The 23,580-nt window shown below is 37.5% G+C and overlaps 1 protein-coding gene across 2 annotated transcripts in view; it reads left to right on the top strand.

Annotated features, from left to right (window-relative positions):
* Positions 1–23,580, top strand: part of LOC134527613 (complement factor D-like) — a 150,705-nt gene that overhangs the window by 113,684 nt on the left and 13,441 nt on the right. The window contains exons 4-5 of one of the 2 annotated variants that reach the window (XM_063360453.1): positions 7,552–7,720; positions 14,838–15,014. In XM_063360453.1, coding sequence (XP_063216523.1) covers positions 7,552–7,720; positions 14,838–15,014 — 346 coding nt within the window. The remainder of the gene's footprint in view (positions 1–7,551; positions 7,721–14,837; positions 15,015–23,580) is intronic. The other variant, XM_063360454.1, reaches the window with a different exon arrangement.

The raw sequence follows: 23,580 nt of genomic DNA, 5'->3' as shown, positions 1-23,580 counted from the left end.
AGCACCGACAACGTAAAGGCAGCACCATCAACGAAAAGGCAGCACATTTGGAAGCACCGCCATCGAAAAGATGACACATTTGGAAGCATCGACATCGAAAAGGCAGCACCATCATCGAAAAGGCAGCATATTTGTCATTGACTCCAATATTCATTGGCTCCAATATTCACTGGCTCCATGAATTCGCTCGCTCCTATATTCATTGTCTCCAATATTCATTGACTCCAATATTCATTGGCTCCATTATTCATTGGCTCCAATATTAATTGGCTCGAATATTCATTGGCTTCAATATTCATGGGCTCCAATATTCATTGACTACAATATTCATTGTCTCCAATACTCAGCAGCTCCAATATTCATTGGCTCCAATATTCATGGGCTCCAATATCAATTGGCTCCAATTGCTCCAAATTCTCCAATATCGATTGGCTACAATATTCATTGGCTCCAATATTCATTGGCTCCAATATTCATTGGCTCCAATATTCATCGGCTCAAATATTCATCGGCTACAATATTCATGGGCTCCAATTGCTCCAAATGCTCCAATATCCATTGGCTACAATATTCATTGGCTCCAATATTCATTGGCTCCAATATTCATTGGCTCCAATATTCATCGGCTCAAATATTCATCAGCTCCAGTATTCATTGGCTCCAATATCAATTGACTCCAATATCAATTGGTTACAATTGCTCCAAATGCTCCAATTTTCATTGGCTCCAATATTCATTGGCTCCAATATTCATTGGCTCCATTAATTCGCTCGCTCCAATATTCATTGGCTCAAATATATCATTGGCTCCAATATAAATTGGCTCCAATTGCTCCAAATGCTCCAACAGGCTCCAAAAGGCTTCATCCGTCTTTTGACTCCAACAGTCTTTTGGCTCCTATATTCATTAGCTCCAATATTAATTGACTCCAATATTCATTGGCTCCAATATTCATTGGCTACAATATTTATTAGCTCCATCAGTCATTGACACCAACAGCCTTTTGGTTCCAAAAGTCTTTTGACTCCAAATATATTTGGCTAGAATTCTTCGAGTTTAAGAGACTACGAGCCATGAGGTTACGAGTCTATGTGATTGCGAGTCTTCAAAGTTACGTGATTGCGAGGCTATAGGACTACGAAGCTTCCAGAACGCATGGTACTGAGACTGCGAGGATACAATTCAACGAGGTCCCAAGACATCATATCTACACGACTACGAGCCATGAGGTTACGATACTACGTGCCTGCGAATCTTCATGTTTACGAGATTACGATGCTACAGGGCTACGAAGCCTCTAGAAAACGAGTTTACGTGACTGTGAGGATAGAGGTCTACAAGTGTGCATGAGTTCTTGACTACGAAGCTAATCGTCAACAAGGCTCCAAGTGCCGCATCTGTCTTCGTCGGAATTTTCTATTTTGCTCCAACTGTACAAACAAAATTATGTTATAAGATTACATGGCTACTTGCTTACGTAGCTGCAGGTCTACGAGGCTACTTGGATATGTAGCTACAATTCTACGAGGTCCCAAGACTTCATGACTACGCGACTTCGAGCTATGAGGTTACAGGATTACGTGACTACAAATCTTCAAGTTTACCAGACTGCGAGGCTACAGAGCTACGAAGCTTCTAGAACACAAGTTTACGTGACTGCGTGGATACAGAAATATAAGTCTGCATGAGTTCTTGACTACGAAGCTACTCGTGTACAAGGCGCCAATTGCCACATCTGTCTTCGACAAATTTTCTCTTTTGCTACATCTGCACCATTAGCATTATGTTATAAGATTACAAGACTACTTGCTTACGTAGCTTCAAGTCTACGAGGCTCCAATGCTTCATGACTACGAGACTACGAGCCATGAGGTTACGAGACTATGCGATTGCAAGTCTTCAAGGTTACGTGATCGCGAGGCTATAGGACTACGAAGCTTCCAGAACGCATGGTTACGAGATTGCATGACTAATTGGCCGCATGGCTACGAAACTTCATGTCTCTAACTGACTACAATAGCACTATTCAGTGGTGAGAGTTAATTTATCTCATGCAAAGGTACTTGCTGCAAGTAGTTCCGCTTTTCAACATCAGATGACGTCATGTGTTGCTTGCAGGTAAATAATATTTATTTCTTTTATGCGGGATGCGGGATGCTCACAATCGAACGCATAAGAAGGATGGCTTCGATAGTCTCCAAGGAGAAAAAAGTTCCTCCTTCCTGCTAGTGCTTCTCAGATTTCTCACGGTCCGCCATCTTGGATTGTGACATCACGGCAGCCATCCTGGATAACCTTGACCTTGATCTTTGACCAAAACCGCAGGAATGATCGCAAGCACACGGATTAACCATCAAAATATTGATAAGAATAATCAGGAGCACACGGAGAAAACCATCATAATATTGGCAAGAATAATCAGGAGCACACGGAGAAAACCACCATAATATTAACAAAAATAATCAGAAGCACACGGAGAAAAACGACTAACGTGTTCTTTGATATCATAAAATTACAGGGAAAAAATATAATTAAAATTAAAAAATGATAAAAAATTTAAAAAAAAAATTAAAAAAATACATTCAATTCTGGCTTGAAGTAGAACTTTATCATTGCTCAACAATGATAAGTTTACAATCTAGCAGCTGTTGGTGTCAATGACTGATGGAGCCAATGAATATTGTAGCCAATGAATATTGGAGCCAATGAATATTGGAGCCAATGAATATTGGAGTAAATTAATATTGGAGCTAATGAATATAGGAGCCAAAAGACTGTTGGAGTCAAAAGACTGATGGAGCCTTTTAAAGCCTGTTGGAGCATTTGGAGCAATTGGAGCCAATTTATATTGGAGCCAATGATATATTTGAGCCAATGAATATTGGAGCGAGCGAATTAATGGAGCCAATGAATATTGGAGCATTTGGAGCAATTGGAGCCAATTGATATTGGAGTCAATTGATATTGGAGACAATGAATATTGGAGTCAATTGATATTGGAGCCAATGAATATTGGACCTGATAAATATTGGAGCCGATTAATATAGGTTATTCAGATTATTGAAAAATTATACTTTCATAATAGGCTAATCGGAACTGTATTTAATTCGTTGGTCAGATATATTGACTTGAGTTGTTTTTCGGATAATTAAACTCCTCGAAAGGTAATGGAAAACAGAATCTAAAATTTATTTATTAATTAGTTACAAATGTCACTGGTCAAGAATCGAACCGTGGAAAGGAATCCAACGATTCAATTTGTAAATTAATAATTGATTTTTGTGGTGACTTTTGGAATTTTTCCCGCATTTCTAGCTAAATAATTACATGATTTTAAGATGGTGGGCACCTCAGGAATAATAAATGATTACTGCACTGTAGCAGGTTAGAATAAAACTAGCATGATGGTAAGATGAGTACACACACGATGGTGTCTACCAGCAGACGAAAACATGATGGTAGCAATGACCACTAGAATGTGGTAGCTCCTGGTAGCATGTACTGAACATAAAATGACGGATCCATGATGGTCGTCAAGGTCAAAGTCAAAGATCAATGCCAAGGTCAAATTTCAAAGTCAAGGTCAAATTTCAAGGTCAAGTTCAAGGTCAAAGTTAAAGGTCAAGGTCAAAGTTCAAAGTCAAGGTCAAAGTTCATGGTCAATGTCAAAGTTTAAGGTAATGGTCAAAGTTCAAGGTCAAAGTCAAAGTTCAAGGTTAATGACAAAGTTCAATGTCAATATACGAGGTAAAGTTATGGTGAACAGAACATTATACTAACTTGTCGCTAGCACACTCTAGCAGACGAAAACAAGATGGCGGCCTCCAGCGGACAAAGACAATATGGCGGACATGACATCATACCAGCTGATGGTAAATACCTTGTTATTGGTGGTGGTAGGTTAGTCGGTAGGTGGCTTCTATGGAGGGAGGATCTGATGTTTTTTTTTTTATTTTTTGCCATGACTGGTTTCGAACCAAGGACGGGAATCGATATAATCAATCAGAATTCTATTAAGTTAATTTTTTGATCAATTTTGTAATTTTTCCCGATTTTCTAACTTAAAAATTACGGATTTCCAAGATGGCGTCTAAATTTCAAGATGGCGTCTAAATTTCTAGATGGCGACCATAACGCTAATTGCTACATTAATAGGATCCAATATGACGGTCATAAAATAAAGTGTAAGAATGACATGGTACTCAACCAAGATGGCAGGTGTAACGAAATATGCAACATTTATATAATCCAAGTTGGCGACCGTAACGATAACTGCAACAGTGGTTTTTAAGATTTTTATTTAATTCAATTATTTAAAATTTTTAATGATTTTTAAAATTTATCCCGATTTTCTAACATAAAAATTGCGGATTTTAAAGATGGCGGGTGTAACGAAAATTGCGACGGTGACGTCATAATCCATGATGACGTCATAGGCTTATCGGAGGCTGTAGACATGGATGCTTAAGCCTACATATGGACATTTCGTGGTTTTTAAGGCAAAACGACTTTTGTTGTTTTTTGAAATCCTTATTTTCCCTCGAAAACGGGAAATTTTTAGTCATTTTGAGTCAATTTTGAGGAATTTTGAGGAATTTTGAGTCTAAAATGGCCGCCGTGACGTCACAATCCAAAATGGCGGACGGGCTCCCGGCTCCACAGCCAGAAGCCAGGCGCAAGAAATACTATCCTATACTACTGATAATGATGAACGTTTAGTTTCCTTTTTTGCCTTGTTTGTTTACTTGCACGATTTATTGTTGTTTTTCTTCTTACTCTTAACATACCTCGTCTTTTAAAAAAAAATTTGTTAGAGTTACTTTCGAGTTTGGAATGTATTCTAGTCCATTTTTTTTTTAAGTCTTTGATTGATTAATATAACTTTAAAATCTGATTTGTATTTAGAAGATATTAAAATTGCATATTTTTTTCTTTTGCGATTCTTCCTCCTTGTATTTTGCTCCACATCATTGGTGGTACGGAAATAAATGCAGAAATTTACTAACAGCTATGAGGAAGTGTCTGGTATTCATGCATATTGTTGTTCAACAGATACGTCTTCAACAGTTGAGTTGTTTAATATCGCAACTTTCATTATAAGCATGTTATTTCCGCTTAGGTTTTCTCAAAGATTGTGGATCTCTTGTATCGGTACGACCATAGTTGCAGTTGCAAAGAGTCGTCCCCTGTGAAAATACTCATATTTTGAGGCCAAATTCGTGTCCTTTAGAACCCCTTGCTGACTGTATTCATTGAATCTGCATTAACATAAGCAACACCGAACAGGGAGGAAATTTACCAGCGTTAGTTATAAGCTGAATTTCATCGTAGCCAACTTCTAATCCCTCAACAATAGTCAAAAATTACACCAAAGCAACAGCTAACGGTTGGAGCTTATGTGACATATGTGGAGGTAAACACAGTAGATCTACACAAGTTTTCGTTGTCTGTCTATGACTTAATTTGTTTTTGTGTGAGCTGAGTGGCCGTCTGGAAAAAATTGAGAGCAGAAGACTCTCTTTACTGGCATTTGATAATTTTACAAACTTCATGAACCATACCAAAACATTTCCAGCCTGAATTACCTACCTGGGCCCATGAACCAGATGGCAAGCCGGCTTGAAATTCGTTTGGGTTTCTTTTCCTTGGAAAAATAACATTGGGGTTATGTTAATATAACATGCAGGAAAACCTCTTTCTGCGTTTACTTTTTCCTCATGTACTGAGAGGTAATTATCTCCACTTTCCGCTCGCCTCTATTAGCAAAAATCTTCGATTTTTCTTTTTGATTGATAGTAATGCCTGTCTCATTACAAACTTTCGGCAAGATGTTATCATGAGCTTATCAATAGCATATAAATATTATTGCAGGATTTCCTTGAAACTAATATTATTAAATTCCATATCACTAGCTCCTGAATGTGTCCCGAAGATTCTTGCCTTAATTTAGGTTGCCATTACAGAAATCCTCTCACCCGGTCCAGGCTTACAATAGCGTCTAAGCCATTGAGACTATTGCTGCAACCATTATGTACAAATAGCTCTTAGGCAAACATACGGAGTTCTTTCAAGGTTAAACCTAATAGGATTTTTCCTATGCCTTTTAAATAACATACCAGCTTTAATTATTCACGTTCGTTATGGGAAAAACAAGCTCATGTTTTATCAAGGACGTAACTATTACACTGTCTTTATCAGTTGAATGGTTTTGAAACATACCTTTTCAAACTCGACATAAAAATGTATTGCATATTTGTTTTAACACTTTATATCGGAAATTACTGTTGTAATAACAACATTCATGGATTCTGATGAATATTACTGTTCGCCTGTCTTCCTTACATGTTTTCGAACAAATGTTTTTAAGTAAAAAATATAACTTTTACCATGTTTAAAAGTTCACAAACAAACTTTACTCAGAAGATAATGGTGTACTGCCTGAACACCACGTTCTATTCTAATTTAATATTTTACAATATTGCTTTGCGATATGTATTATTTGTGCTTCATTTCAACTAAATCAATGTCATTAAAGTTTAATTACAAACTGTACAAAAGATTATCTTGAATATTGAAATAAACAAAGAAAACTAAGCGAAATCATAAATCCTGTATAAAACACAATACGTTATGCGAGAAAAAGGCGATTAGCGATGCAGAAGTACAATTTGCTATCTAGCTCAGGATTGCCATGGGCTTATCAAAAATATTGTAGCCAATCATCATCAAGTATGAAGCAGATGCTTATGTTATCCACACCTACTTTGCTACCCAATGAATCAGGGAAATATTCATAGCTTTAGTATTAACTGTGTTTCCACCAATTATTACAATGATATAATCTAAAGAATACAGCACTTTTTTGTATGATGAAGAATGTTTTGCCAACTAAATATTAGCAAGATGATCTGCAATAAAAAATAATATATTTGATATTTTCCGCAAAAACATGTAAATATTAAACTTTAAAGGTAAGAGGATTTAATGCCTACTCCTATACACTCGAAAGACAATAACAATTGTATCACTATAAGAGGTCCTTAAATTACACAATCCCATGCAATCTGACCTCTAGGTGAAATGTGAGAGCAGCCATTAGAGAATATACGCAGCCATGTTTGTGCACGAGTGTGTAGATTTCAACCGGGTAGCAAAAAAAAAATAGTTATTTGCAAGTCCATAACTATGAGTCGTTAAAAGGGACCGGAAATATTTTACGGTTTCCCTGGCCTCTAGGATAGACTCCGCAGTTATCTACACACTCGAGCTCTACATACTGCTCGTTGAGTGCTGACTTGAGAGGTTTCGAGACTGGGTTGCGTGTGATTCGATCATTCTTTGGCCCGCGGTCTCTCATAGTTCTCTAGATGAACCGTGAGCCAACTGGTATAAGTATTTGAATTTTAACCTATCACAAAATGAAAAAGCAAATTTTTTCGCTCTCCAGTTGTTAGTATTTTTCCCACTAACCATCCCCCCCCCCCTTCCCCTGGTGATGAGCCAGCAGTTGGCATTGACCGGTGCAATGCAGACTCGCGTGTGTTGGGGCAGGAGGTTCCTGACGTCGGACGACTTCCGACTGGTGTTCGGCTGTCGGGTGTTGGATTGGAAAAGGGACTACTTCACCAGCCCGTGTGCGGCGGTGCGCTTCCCCACCGGCGTGTACCCGCACCCGAAGTACGACACGGAGAAAAAATTGTACGACATAGGGCTGCTCAGGGTGAGTGTCGAAACCCCCCCCCCCCCACTTTTTTCCCACCGGGTGGACTGCAACAATGTATGCCCGAGAGAGTTGGCCGCCGTCTGCAAGGGAAGCCCATGGGCTTTTTAGGCCAGGGCATTCAGGACGTGTTCGACGCAACACATACATATGATATTAAAAATAAATCATTTGAACAGACAACAAATTTAATCAAAAACCCCTTCACAAGAAACATATAAATACTGAGCCCTTCGATTATATAACGAGTCACACGCTAAATGGTTGGATAAGGCTGGATCATAATTGTCTGAGAAGGGCTACCTAATGAGGACCTAAGAAAGGGTCGGCTTTATAACTGTCTAAGAAAAGCCCTAGCTACCCGAAGAACAACATTTAATATATCGTTCTTATATGATGTATAGTTCATTTAATGAAGGATAATATTATAGAACATAATTTATATAGACAGTAAATATAGTTTTATATTTTTGGTTTGTTTGAACATTAATACTTCTAAGAGATATCAGAAACAAAAAAAAAATTCCTTACATCATTTGTAACATAATTTTCATTTGAAAAAACTTTATAACGCTTTTTTAATGACTTTGCAAACTAATTTTCATTGTATTGTCCTATTAAACCAAATTTTTCTGGTAAAGAAATTCATTTTATAGTGTTGATGGTAGCATCGTAAGTTATATTGCTTCTTATATTGAGTGAGTTATAATGATTTGATATACATTAATGGTTTTATAATGTTTATATTAACAAGTTTTAATCTAATTGGTGTATAAGTGTTTAAGGACACATAATATTTAATATAAGCCTAACTTAGAGTATAAAAACGAGTTGTACACTGTTTTGAATTAAATATTTCTATTTATCTTTTTTGGTCAAATGCTCTAATTGTAACATTTAATCTATAAATAAATAAAAAAGTTGTTTTGTTGTTTAAAATTCAGGTTTTAAGGTATTATGAAAGGTTATATGACTGCGTGTCAAAAATTAGGAATTTCATATGTTTGATGTCCATGGCAATGCTAACAAATAGTGGCCGAATTAATCAAATATTTTGACTACAACTCAAGCAAACAACCGTAATTGCAGAAAGGATTTCTTGCTTGGTTTTGTATTTTTGATTCTAGAAAAATTTCTCGCGAATATAAAGTAACGCAAAAATTGTGGGAGAATAGGCTTACACAGTTGTTATTTCTTTGAAAAAGAAAGTCTTATTTCATATTATTATAAATTACTACCGTTTTTAATGGCATTTTATAAATAAAACTGTAGTTTTTTTTATAAAACATACGTTCGTCATTAGCGAATCGTATGCTTCCTCTTGGTCGACAGCGAAGTCATTAGCGACGATTAACACACATTGTATTTTACAAGGATGGCTACGGCGCGGGAGAAAGGAGGCAGCTGCCCCCCCCCCTCCCCCAATTCCAATGTGACTAAAATAATTAAAACTAAAAAGGAAGGCCTTGTAATTAGAGAAAAATTTTAACTTTACCTTAAAATTATGGTAAATATTTTCTTTTTACAAATAATATATTTGTATTACTGTTGTTGATGTGTAAACATTTTAGCTTTCTGTATACGGTATTTGGTAGAAGTAATTTTGTGCAAATGAAATGGTAGTTTATGAACGGAAATTTGACAAAAAACGATAGCGGACCCAAGTTTCACAAACCCGTATCTAGTCACTTTCGTTAAACAACACGGTACATGCCAAACTTTACGGTGTGCTGAATGAAAATTTATGATAATGAATCTAACCTGGAATGTATTTGGTAAACTTAAATAGTCATAGCAATAAATAATCAAAAAAATTTAAAGAGGGAAGAAAACTCATTACAAGTTAATAATATATATATTCCCCTTCTAATTACCGAGAAAGATTGGTAGAACGCGCGCTATAATAACCTCACGGACATGGTTCCAATCTCTGATAAAGAATTTTATTTTACTTTTTAATACCATTATGATATGAAAATTTTGTAAAATAATTTTAAATAAGCACAATTAGATTAAGGTTTATCTGTAAAAAGTATTTACAGCCTGATTTCAGTGGTTTGGTAAAAAAAAAGTATATGTACACTTTGTGTAGTAATATTTTTTTTAATGTTTCAGGTTATTATCTAAGTGATGAATTTAAGCATAACTTGCAAAAGGGTGCGGAAAACATATAGTATTAACGTTTTAATAAATTTAACAAGATGTACGTTATTTTAATATTATTTCTTGTCAAAAATCAAAAAGAAAGCCGGGGTTTTATCCGAGTCGTTTCTAATAGTTCAAAATTTCCGGTTGTTTTGTGCTGCTACGCTATCTGCATTAATGGTGACAAGACACTTTTACGATTTAAGCAGCGAATTCCAGCGGCGGGCGCAGAATGTAGCCTATGTGTGTGATTCGCATCCAGAACTTTTTTTATTTGAAATAAAATTTTATGTATCAGATTATTTATTACGCTTGACATTATTTTAAAGAATTATACGTTGAATTTCGTGACCAAGTTTCGTATTTAAAGTTTATTTGCAACATGAACAATATGAGAACTTATGAATTTGCTCGTTACTGAGGTTAGATATTTACACATCATCAGCAAGGACTGAAAGAATTACTAACATTGGTTTTTATTTTATGTAACCATTCCCATTCTATATGAGTTTTACACACCCTTTTTAACGCACAGATACATGGACCACGGATATAAGGAAAGGAATCTCCCATGACCTAAAGTAATAAATATGAGCACATGTTTATTTTTTATTTTTGCGAAATACACTAAGCGCCCATTAGTCTGCAATAAGGTATGCCTTCATTAGCAATTGTTTGCTTTTAATTAGCGGTCGTCTGCAAGAGAAACCTTTGCTCTATTTGTGCGGGCCATTTAGGACGCATTTGATTCCGCACTGGATGGTTATGATTGGTATGCTGACAGAACAAATAAACCCAGCCAAACATGAGACAAAGAAAATGTTTCACTGTTTTAAAAACAGCTAGTCTGGAAAATCGGTTTGCGAGAAGTTCATGTCCCTAGTTAGTAAACATAGAACATCTAACTGAAGCTACTGCAGAGACATTATTTAGAACAGTATTTAGGGATAGATGTACAGGAACTCTTACGCAGGTCTTATGAAATGCGAGTCTAGCGCGTAACCACAACACCTTCTCTCCAGGTTACCATAGGACCTGTAGATTTTTAACAAACTGCGAAAGAATTCTGTGTGCTGTTTTAATACATATATAATACGAAGAAAATATGTGAGCTTGTCTTTCAGTTCTCGCCAGAGATGAGTAACACCCAACCTCGGTAACGAGCAAATGCGTGTGATTTAAAGTTGAAAAGACACTTATAGCCTACTACAAAAGTCAGACGATAAATTTTAATTATATAAAATAAGTTTTATAGCAGTTATAAAAAATTATTTTCAACATTTTAAAACGCGTATTAAAACACTTAAAAAATGATTGTATATATTTTTTTTGCTTAAACGTTTGAAATCAATCTGTAAACACTCCCTATAAAACAAACCTTAAACTTGTTGAGCTGGTTCAACTTTTGAGATTTAACAGTAGAATTTTATTACAAAATAATATTATTTTATCATGGCGTCGAATATAGTATATATGGTATTAATTTGTTTTGTATCTACTGTATGTTGAACGCTACGGTATCTATACATTTCAATATTTACTGAGGGTTGTAATGCCAAAATTCTAACATATTTTTGAATTGTCATTATTTCTTTTTCATGCCTCCAAATTTTAACAAATTTAATGTTGTACTATTATCAATTTTCAGTTTTTAACACATATGCAGGCTGTAAATTCTTCGATGTTCACGAAATAAACATATACGGATGAATCACGTCGGTCTACCAACTTTTCGAGATTTTGGAGACTTCCACAGTTTGGCAATTCGGGAAATTACTTTTAACAGATGCTGTATACCGAGATTTAAGATGTTACACATCATAGTGTGAAAATGTATCTAGTTTATTATTAAACTCTGATATAAGAGTAACTAAACTGCATTTAGATTAATTTTAATTCTATCTCAAATAAATTATCAGCAATGTTCTTTAGATTTTTTTGCCGTAGGACTGTATACCACTTAACCAAAGTTTTTGAGAATATATTTTATTAGTGGAGTTATACATCCTTAAACCTCAATAAATGTAAATACTGATTTTTTATACATGTAATAAAATGCTAATAAAATAATAAATATGACAAGTGCATTTAAAGAAACAAAAGCATAACTATGTGTGTTAATATTATTTGCTTACTGGTAATATAGAATGGCCATGTCCGGTATTTGTGTTTATGATTCATTCCGAAGTTCTTTTGGGTGGATTTCGAAGAATCACTTCATATTGTAGCCGTTACTATGGTGCAACTTCCAGAAAATGTTTATATAGTTTTTCGTTTCTTGGTCTATAGACACCAAAACCATCGTCAACTCAAAAGTATATCTGTATAAAGTAGTATACCTATATATATAATTTTGTGGACACGATAACTGTCCAAATTTTTCACTTCCAAAGTAATACATAAAATCTATTAGGGGATAATTTCAGTCATGTTCGTTAATAGGCAATATCCGAATAAAAAGGTAGAAATGGGGAAGGTTTTTTGAAAAACAGAAAAATTGCTATAACTCCATTAATATGGTGAATATCACATCCGATTGAACTTTTTAAAACTCGTATGAGTAATGCCAAAATGTTTTGTCTGATTAAGTTATTGATATGACCAACCATAACTTCAAGGGGTGGAAAAAAACAAGGGTTGGAAGGCTTACCATCGTATCTGTTCGGATTGTTTGTAAAGGTTATAATATTTATCTAAAACGTTTACTGAAACCATTTTTGATAAGACGAACCATTGTTAAAGGGGCTTAAAAAATTAAAGGGTAGAATTAAAAAATATATATATATATTATATTACATATACACTGTTAGATACGTTAGGTAAATAGTGGAATAAACAGGGTTTGAATGACAAAACTATTGGTATCTCTCTTCGTAGGCACACCACAAAATTCGTTAAAATTTTTAGTAAATATTATATTTTTAATCTAAAATTTTTATTTGAAACAATTCGTGATAAGACGAACCATTTTTGCAAGGGGTTGAAAAAATGAGGGATGGAATTTAAAAATCCCTTTCGGCACAGCCTACAGGTGCAGATAGATTTTAAAGTACCTATTTTTCTTCTGGGAATGTTTTGGAAACTTCTATAATCTGCCGGTTCCTTTTTTTAAGAACTTATTGTACAAAACAAACTACTCGTATATGTTCGTCAATATTAAAAAAAAAAAACTATATAACATTTTCTTATATTCCATGCAGCGAAAATATTTTGAATGTTTTTAACTTAATACATACATCATTGAATGTCTTAACGAATTTCATAATATGACTATTAAGGCAGTCATGCAATTATTTTTGATCTTCAAACACGATTTTTTATCCCTTGCATGATCGTTTAAACTTGTTTGACAAAGATGTAAGGTAATATTAATTTGATTATTAATATATTCTGACGAATTTGATACTAAGGAAGAAATTTTTTTTAAATTTCAACTACAGTTTTAACGGTAATAGTTAGTTTCATCGAAAATTGCTTGAGCTAAAAGATTCAGATAAAGTGTAGCAGTTTTACAATAAATTATAATGGATTTTATAGCATTTATAATAATAAAATTAATAACTTCTTTTGTGATGTTCTACCCTTTGTATTTAAACCCCTTGCAGTAATGATTGTTACATAAAATTTCCTCCAAATAAATTTATCAAAATTTTTAAAAGTTCAAAAAGAATCAATTCGATAGTTAACATAGTAGGGAAGTTTTATTTATTTTCTTATTTAAAGCCCAGGTTTTTTCAACCTCTTGCAGTAATGGTTTGTATTATTAAAAATTGTTTCTGAAAAAATTTCTGTAACAATTATAAGATTTACAAACAACAAACTAAGGGAGTTATGTTTTACTTTTAAATTCTACCCATTAGTTTTTCAACCTGATGCAGCATTCTTTTGTCTAATCAAAAAAAATTTAGACAAAATTTGAGAAAAAAATTATATTATCAACCAAAATTGTTATAATTTGATGGTGTGCCTAAAAAAGAAGTAATGTTTTTTTTGTTCTCCAAACATTGTTTATTACATCCCTTGTAATGTTGGTTGGTCGTATAAAAAATTATTGCGGACGAAAGTTGTAGATTATTTTAAGGTTTTACAAAAAAAAACAGAACGTATTAAATAGTGTAAATAGTGCGGGATATATATTGTTATGATTTATAGTGGGGTGGAGAACTGGGTTCGTAAGGGATAGCCCAATTATGATTTATTAGAGTTTTATTAATTACTAATATTTACATTAATAATAAATAATTATATGTACTTAAAAACGTACTATCAAAAATCACTGGCACTTAAAAATGTTTATTTTCAAGTCACGCAATGTCTGTAATGTGTTGTAGTACGCACTCCTCACTGGAGCTAGGCTCAACCGTGGATCGCCCCTCACCAAAGCCTGTCCATACACTCAGTCTCGCCCCACTCAGTCGCCGCACCCTCTCGATCGTGTCGCCCTGCGTCATACCACTCTCGAGAAGGTCTCTCACTCTCTTCACCGATGTCGTACTTACCTTCACTCGCGGAAATTTCGGAACTCGGCACTCACGCGGCACCCGTCGCCGAACTCTCACTCGGAACTCACCGTCCCCCGCGGAGGCCGGCGCCTCTGCTGAAGTACTGTGGCGGCATTCTCGAACCGACGAGAGCTGCAGTGAAGAGTCGCGTCACCCCGGCGAGACCCGACGACCGAAGCATCGACGATAGCGTCGCTTGCACACGCCACTTCACGCGGCGGCCCGCGACATTCACAAGGCCACTCGGCGATAGATAGCAGCGTGATGTGAAGAGTGATGGAGGGGGAATCGACGACCCATACAAAAAAAAAAGTTTTTTTTAAATCAAAAAGCCCAGATATTTTTTTTCAAAAGCCAGATACAAGATACTTAGATTGATAGATCATAAAAAGTGATATGGCACAAAACTCTAAATAACTGTGAGGTGGTCTCGGAACAGATGTAACAGATGTTGTCCGACTGAGCCGCAGATCGCCGAGCCGTGGGACGAGCGCGCGGAGGCGGTCCCGATTCTGCCCTTCACCGTGACGAGCGACGCTCTGCAAGTCTACTCCAACTGCGAGGTGCCCGGCTGGGGCTACTCCCACCAGGACAGCCGCCGGAGCGCGCGGCCGGCCCTCATCGCCGCGCGCACTCTCCTCGTGCAGGTATGTGTGTTAGTGAGGCTGTATGATAAGCGCGGCACTCTGCGGGTCCACTCCAACTGCGAGGTGCCCGGCTGGGGCTACTCCCACCAGGACAGCCGCCGGAGCGCGCGGCCGGCCCTCATCGCCGCGCGCACTCTCCTCCTGCAGGTATGTGTGTTAGTGAGGCTGGATGATAAGCGCGGCACTCTGCGGGTCCACTCCAACTGCGAGGTGCCCGGCTGGGGCTACTCCCACCAGGACAGCCGCCGGAGCGCGCGGCCGGCCCTCATCGCCGCGCGCACTCTCCTCCTGCAGGTATGTGTGTTAGTGAGGCTGGATGATAAGCGCGGCACTCTGCGGGTCCACTCCAACTGCGAGGTGCCCGGCTGGGGCTACTCCCACCAGGACAGCCGCCGGAGCGCGCGGCCGGCCCTCATCGCCGCGCGCACTCTCCTCGTGCAGGTATGTGTGTTAAGGCCCTGTCACACTGTCAAATATATTGTATCCAATAAATTGGACAACAAAATTTGAAGGGTGATTTTGGATGAAATACGTCTTCAAATATATTGTATTCAATATTATTTGACGAGCAATGTAAAATATATTTGAAGTCATTTCACACTATCAATTTTCTTTGAGTGAGCTCGTTTTACCAAACATTCTGTAGAGAACTGTAAATGACAGTATTTAGAATCAAAAACAAATTTTGGGTCAAGGAACGCTGGCTTTTTTAAGTAGGTTATATTCCAATTTAGGTATATTGTGATCATACACAGTTTAAAATTTACGTTTTCCAGGTGTTTGCAATGCCTGCATTAAGAGCATCAAAGTGTTTCAAAAGCTGTAGCTGTAATTGCAATTGTAGCAAGTCTCAGTAATCTAAGAAAAGGAACCGCAGATGGTGAACGAGCCAGTGGATACTTTCCCGGCAAACAAATGGTGTTTTACCCCTTTTTGTCATGAACTTCGATCCGAAGACGCCGATTCATTTCCGAACTATGTAATAATGGATTCTGAAAGTTTTGATCTTCTTTCAATTGTGGAGTCTCGCATTGCAAAGAAGGATACTCATTTGTGCCAGTCTATACCAGCAAAGCAGAGGCTGGCAGTTACATTAAGATTTTTGGCGACAGGGGAAACATTTAAGTCCCTTATGTTCTCTACAAGTATTCCACACAACACCATCTCAAAATTTTTACCTGAAATTTGTAGTGCAATTTATAGTGCTCTTCAAAAACAATATTTAAAGGTATGTTTAGTAAGAATAAAACATATAATTAAATGTAAATCTGCAAGTAGGCATATCCCTTCTCATTCCCGCTTATTTTCTCACCCAACTAGCTGCTGTTGTATGGACACTTTCACTTGTATTTCATCAAAATTGTTCCTATACTTTAAAGTGAATGTGTTAATTTTTGCTGTGTTTAGAAATGGGCAATTTTGTTTTATTTTGAATTAAGTGTATTTACTGTTACAAACCTCAACCTGAGCCTTTAAGCTAACTTCACCTCAGTCACATTATCTCTTTAAAATAATTTTTTAACGAGATATTAGACCAGGTATGCTTGTTTCGTACAGCCTGGGAAGTATAGGCTTACTGACAAGGATCTGCTACACAAATATTTACATTCACGAAAAATGGTATTACTTTCAAAACTTGAATAATAATAATTGAACACGTAGGCAGAATTTTAATATTTCTAGGCCTTTCTTGCAAATCACCAGAGCTACTTGCTTACTCAGAGATGCTGCTTTAACATAAGTCAGTACCATCTATTGTCAGGAAATTATGAGTCTATATTCCAGAAAATTCCAGACAATACTTACAGAGTAGCAGCTATTGTGAAATTAGGAGAACAATGACTTATAAGAAAGATTGATTGGGTAAGCCAAAATCATTTTAGTTACTTACATTAAGTCTCTGAATTGAAATATTTTAAAATTTATTTTAGGTGTTATTAATTTGGATTTGTAGGTAAAAGTTCCGAAATGCATATCCTAGTTTTGATACATCATTCCTGATGGCACATTTTGTACGCAATGCTTGCTGTTTTAATTTAGTGTATCAACAATACCTGAACATAAGCAAAACTGGTATAGCAGTCAAATAATGATCGTAAGCTGAATAGAAAATGTTTTCTGGTTTAAGGACCATAATATTCCAAAACTACAGTAACTTCTTTTAGTCAAATATATTAACTTGCACTTCCGTACATACAGATTCAATTGGAGGAAAATATACAATAACAATTACATATTTCAGCAGGAAATAAAATAGTATTAATTCAATTACTGCATATATTTCCCATTCGCCATTGCTGATTTTTACACTTCGGAAACGGAAACAAAAGCGGCCGCTTTATTTTAGATAACTCTGATTGGCTGATCCCATCCAACATCCAACATATTTTAGAACCAGTCTCCTATACGTAAAATATTTGAAGGAAACTCTAGACATTCAATCTCTCAAATAAACATGGCTGCGATAGTGACGTTTAACGTGACGTCACAACCCTTAAAGATATTGGATCCAACATATTGGAAGGTGTTGGAAGCTAAAATTTGACAGTGTGACAGGGCCTTTAGTGAGGCTGGATGATAAGCGCGGCACTCTGCGGGTCCACTCCAACTGCGAGGTGCCCGGCTGGGGCTACTCCCACCAGGACAGCCGCCGGAGCGCGCGGCCGGCCCTCATCGCCGCGCGCACTCTCCTCCTGCAGGTATGTGTGTTAGTGAGGCTGGATGATAAGCGCGGCACTCTGCGGGTCCACTCCAACTGCGAGGTGCCCGGCTGGGGCTACTCCCACCAGGACAGCCGCCGGAGCGCGCGGCCGGCCCTCATCGCCGCGCGCACTCTCCTCGTGCAGGTATGTGTGTTAGTGAGGCTGGATGATAAGCGCGGCACTCTGCGGGTCCACTCCAACTGCGAGGTGCCCGGCTGGGGCTACTCCCACCAGGACAGCCGCCGGAGCGCGCGGCCGGCCCTCATCGCCGCGCGCACTCTCCTCCTGCAGGTATGTGTGTTAGTGAGGCTGGATGATAAGCGCGGCACTCTGCGGGTCCACTCCAACTGCGAGGTGCCCGGCTGGGGCTACTCCCACCAGGACAGCCGCTTGAGCGCGCGGCCGGCCCTCATCGCCGCGCGCACTCTCCTCGTGCAGGTATGTGTGTTAGTGAGGCTGGATGATAAGCGCGGCACTCTGCGGGTCCACTCCAACTGCGAGGTGCCCGGCTGGGGCTACTCCCACCAGGACAGCCGCCGGAGCGCGCGGCCGGCCCTCATCGCCGCGCGCACTCTCCTCGTGCAGGTATGTGTGTTAGTGAGGCTGGATGATAAGCGCGGCGCTCTGCGGGTCCACTCCAACTGCGAGGTGCCCGGCTGGGGCTACTCCCACCAGGACAGCCGCTTGGGCGCGCGGCCGGCCCTCATCGCCGCGCGCACTCTCCTCGTGCAGGTATGAGTGTTAGTGAGGCTGGATGATAAGCGCGGCGCTCTGCGGGTCCACTCCAACTGCGAGGTTCCCGGCTGGGGCTACTCCCACCAGGACAGCCGCCGGAGCACGCGGCCGGCCCTCATCGCCGCGCGCACTCTCCTCGTGCATGTAGCGCCGCCTTCCCGCAGTCCCATCCGCCGGTTAAATCATTTATTTAAACTGCTTATAGTTAGCATTTTCATTTGTTTAAGACACTGTTTTTTAGCGTCTTCAGTTAGCCAATCCACCATTACTTTGCATTTTATTTTAGTTAAGACATGATTATTTAGAGTAGTCATTCCGTTAAACAATTGTTATTTAGACTCTTCTTTTAGAAATCCATTATTATTTAGTGTTTTTATTTATTTTAGCTATAATTATTATTTAGAGTTTTCATTTTGTTAAGTCATTTAGATTCAGCATCTTTAGATAAGTAATTATTATATAGCGTTTTTATTTAGTTATGTTCAATAAAGTGTTTATAATTGTTTAGAAGCCACAGCAGTCACACATAAATACTCAAAAAAAATATTTTTATTTGATACTCATAATATACATTTAGTTTGATTGTAATTGATTTCAAAATTTTTGAAGTGAAACTTCTTTTTGAGAGGGCAACAATTTTCGAGCTTTACGAAAATTTCGATCGCACGTGGTAAATAGTTACTTACATGGCGGGAATACCGAGTGAGGAGGAAAAAGTAACGTAGGGGTGGGGGAACCAGTAGATGAGGATTCGGCTGGGGCAGGAGGGGGGGGAAATAAATTATGCAGCATACTTGCACACTTGCGTACTGACATACTTGCATACTTGTAGGTATGTTTGGATAATTCCACACTCGCATACTTTCACATTAGCATACTTGCATACTGGCATAATTGCAAAATGCATTATCGCATACTTTCAAACTTGTACATGCACACATATGCATACAGGCATATTTGCACACTAGAATAATATCATACTTGCACTCTGGCATACTTGCATATATGCACTCTTACATACTTGCCCAATTGAGTACTTGCATACTTTTACTCTCGCATACTTGCATATATAATTTTTTTAATCTGCGACCGCAGCAAAAGAGAGTTATGTTTCTTTTGCCTATTAATATATTACGCAAGAAGTTTCGCGTTAAACCCGACCCTCAATTTTTTTTATTTTTTGTACAAACTTATATTAAAATACTTAGTTTTAGTCTCATCAACACATGCTACACATTTTATTTTCAGTCAATTTATAAAAATGAGAAACTTTTGTAAAAATTACATATAAAGTAATTTTAATGATGATATCTGGCCTTCGAAAAGAGTGAACTAAGTCATCACTTATAGGGGATTAGTGCTCATGTTGGTATGTACAGAGCGGTGACGGATTGAATGGACAGGGGAATGGGAGTACTCGGAGAAAACCTCCGACTCAATAAAAAGTCCGCCACGTTTCCTAATCGCGAATATACTGTCTTACAATTTTTTTGAAACAAGATTATGAAAAAAAAATACTTTAAGTGTGAACGAACAATACATTTACTTCTAGTGAGGAAAAATAACGCAATATATAAGTAAATAACGTCCAATTATTATTTTTTGCCTGGATATAAAAAAAATGATAGTCAACTAATAGTAGATATATATCTAAGGATAAAAATTTTATGCAATACTATAAAAACAACATTCCCATTGCAGAACATCCTAACCAATTGTATTAAATATAAATGTAATAATAATATAATCCAATAACTAATATACTTAATTGGGTTTTAAATCTTCATGTTGAATTATACTTATGTATTTTCAATTTTGTACTTTTTACCATAATCGTAAATATACGAGATATATAACTACGGAAATTGATGATATATTTTATATTTAATTTATTATAAGTAATTATTTTTAAGTACAATGAACATGTGCCGTGTATTAGGGATTTAGGCACGTTTTATTTAAAATTTTGTAATCTTAAATATTTTTTGAAATATTTTTTTTCTCTCATCTTATTTTCTTTACAGCCAGGCCCTCAGCCTCTGTTCTCAGAGGCGAGCTGATTTTCTTTCCCAGCCTCATGCTAGGCTAGCATTCTGGCTAATATTTCTCCCGCCTCCAGGCACGTCGAGGGCTGGTAATTTTTTTTCTTCGCGTGACCACTTTTGCCTAGAGCAGCTTGTGAAGCAGTGCTGAGCCCTGCTAACTCTGTCACGAATCGGTATAAGGTTCACTAGCAGCAAGACACGACAGGAGGATCCCGTGGGCCTTGCGTCCCACAGACCATGCGTTTTTTGAAGCCACCCCCCTCCTGCTCACCCACCCTTTCTTCTCAGAAGTGAAGCTAGGAGCGACGACCGCTCGGGTACGTTAACCGAAGTCAAGGCCATCTCAGGCTTGACAGCCGCAGTTACGATTCTGGACTTTAACGACATCTAGCGACGGCTGTGGTCACTAACGCCACTTGTGGGCGTCGGCAGCGCCGACACCAGTGCTCGCACGGAGGTAACGACAACCTCTCTCCCCCTTATGTCTCAGGCCGCTAGGTGGCACCACTGGTTACTCCATTATCCCCTAGCTTGACACTCTCGTCGGTCACTAGTCGATTTATTAGTACTTCTTCTCGCCACCAAAAGATAGTGCCTCAGTCGCGCAGTCACTCCAGTAAGATCTAATTTTTTTATGCCAGACACCTTCGGGTGGACTCGGTAATTTTCGGCTCAGAGCCTACCCCCCCCCCTCTCCCATTATCTAGAGACCCCGCGCTTATGATATTCTGGTGATATCCAGCTCTGGACTTACTTCGGTGCACGCCTCCTGACTGACTGGTACCGTTAATAACTGCGATCTTCGGCGAATCATCGGCATCGCATCGTATATTATGTAGTCTTCTCAGACTAGAGGGATGAAGTCCCTATCTAAAATTAATATTAACAAGTCAGTAGTTTAGTTGAAAGTAGAGAACCTTTGTTTTTTTTTTAAATTATATATATACATATTTTTTTACTCATGATGACTTCCGTGTCTACCGCGCATCGTGGTTCGGGTTTTCGGAGACGAGACGCCCTCTCCTGAGCGCCAGGACCAAAACCCTGTTTTGGTAAGTCTTGACATCATCCCCCCCTATAATTTTCCTTCTATTGGCCTTTTGCGCCATTTAAGTATACTGTCTGGAAACAGGTCTTATTCTTTGGAATTTGGACCTCTGTTTCAGACAGGGTTCTAAGTTTGGGGCAGCCAAAATCCTCTGCCAGGACCCACTGGAGTCGGTTCCTGAGCAGAATCCACCATCTTTAGACCTACTACCTCGATCACCGTCTACCTACAGCCCCGGGTGATACCCGCATAATTCTATTATTCTATTCACGAACTCAAAAACAGTAAATGCAAGTCGAGGAGAAGAAATTTATATTATGTTTTGCAAGGACTATATGTACAACCCTTAAAGTTACCAATGTTGATTTCATTAATGTATAAGTATTGTTATTTTTGATAAACATTCAGGGCCGGCCCGATAGTAAATAAGTTCAAAGAATATAATATAATAAGAGTAATTGTGAGGAATTTAAGTAAGATCACTTATCAATGAAAAAAGATGTTACTAAGGAAAATTTAATCTATATAAAAAAAGAAATAACAATGTTTAATAAAATAAGGAAGTCTATAGACGTAACAGTTGTTTTTATTTTAATATATAATAACGATCCTTTTTCTCCCAAGTGTTCATAGGGAGTCTCTAAATTTTCTTTGTTTACTCCTAGTGTCGCCTCTGATGTTGAACTTTGATAGCTATTAATTGAGGGCCCCAGTATTCAGAGTTTCCAAATCTTTTTATCTAATTACTTAATTATTCTTTAAGACACTTGGGGTATTACAAAATGGTAGCAGAGCGTGGTTACATCTATAGGCATACCTAAGTTGAAAGGTCATACCTAAAATTAAAATTTAAAAAAATTGAATAATTTTTTTTTTTTGTGACTTAGAATCTTTTTGTAGTAAGTAATTTGTGAACTGTCCGCTGATACACGTAGTAGCTAAATTGACCCTTGAATTTTAAAATTATCATAAGTTTTGCTGCACTTTGGTCTCTGTGTTTACATTTGAGCGCGCGCGGAGAGGCAGCTTGCTGCCCGCCCACGCAACTCGGGCCACGCGCTTGGCTTATCAACAGAGAAGTGTCCACTGGACAAGATACACCCTCCCCCCCAACACCCCTAGTTAAAGGCGCTGCGCGCCAAGGTCAGTCCTGCCGGCTGACGTGACGTTTATTGTTTAGCAAGCTAACCTGACAGCTTGTTACACCCGAGTACACTGTTTATATCCCGACGCGCATAATAATAATAATAATTTATAAAGGCACACACTTCCCACGCAATAAAGCAATTGTTTTAATCATAAGCTATATTTAAGTGTATCTTCATTTTTTTGAGCATATAATATTTAAATGCTGTGTTATATATATCTATACATAATTATATTCAACTTTATAAGAATTATATCCAGTTAAAATTCATAAAATTTAAATGGGGTCTAGAAATTAATTTTATAATCATTCTTAATACAATAATCATAATATAACTTTAAGCCGATTATTTAATATTAGAACTAATGTAAGCATAATTATTCTATTTACTATTGTCCCAAGTAGGTACTTAATATTTACTAGATGTAATCCATGTATTAATATTTAAATTTTACAAGAAGTTATTTTGCAAATTTATCTAAGGTCAGAGACAATTTTAATGACTATAAAAAGAAATAAGAATTTATCGTATTCTATACATACAGGTTTACAGTAAATTTAATTCTAAAAGTAATGTATGCATTGATGCTATTGATTATTGTTTATTACTTTTTCATGATATGCATCCATTCATGTGCCTAGCTTTTGTTTAGATTTATTTCGTGATTACCCAATGAGAGGTGTATTCATTTTAGCCTTCGACGAAAGGTTCCTAAATTAAGTTATTATGGTGTATGTTAACTAACCATATTTTTTTATAAGCTAGTACGGAGATGATGATTGCCTAGGACGTCAAGTCCATTGGTTTACATTGATTATTTTAACCAGTAACTGAACTGCATATTCATAATTTCTCAGACTGTATTGAGTGTTAACTAATTTTGTGTTA

The sequence above is a fragment of the Bacillus rossius genome, chromosome 1 (genome assembly GCF_032445375.1).
Source record: "Bacillus rossius redtenbacheri isolate Brsri chromosome 1, Brsri_v3, whole genome shotgun sequence".
Taxonomy (NCBI): domain Eukaryota; kingdom Metazoa; phylum Arthropoda; class Insecta; order Phasmatodea; family Bacillidae; genus Bacillus; species Bacillus rossius.
Note: the sequence above shows the minus strand (reverse complement) of the source record. Positions and strands in the feature narration are given on the sequence as shown.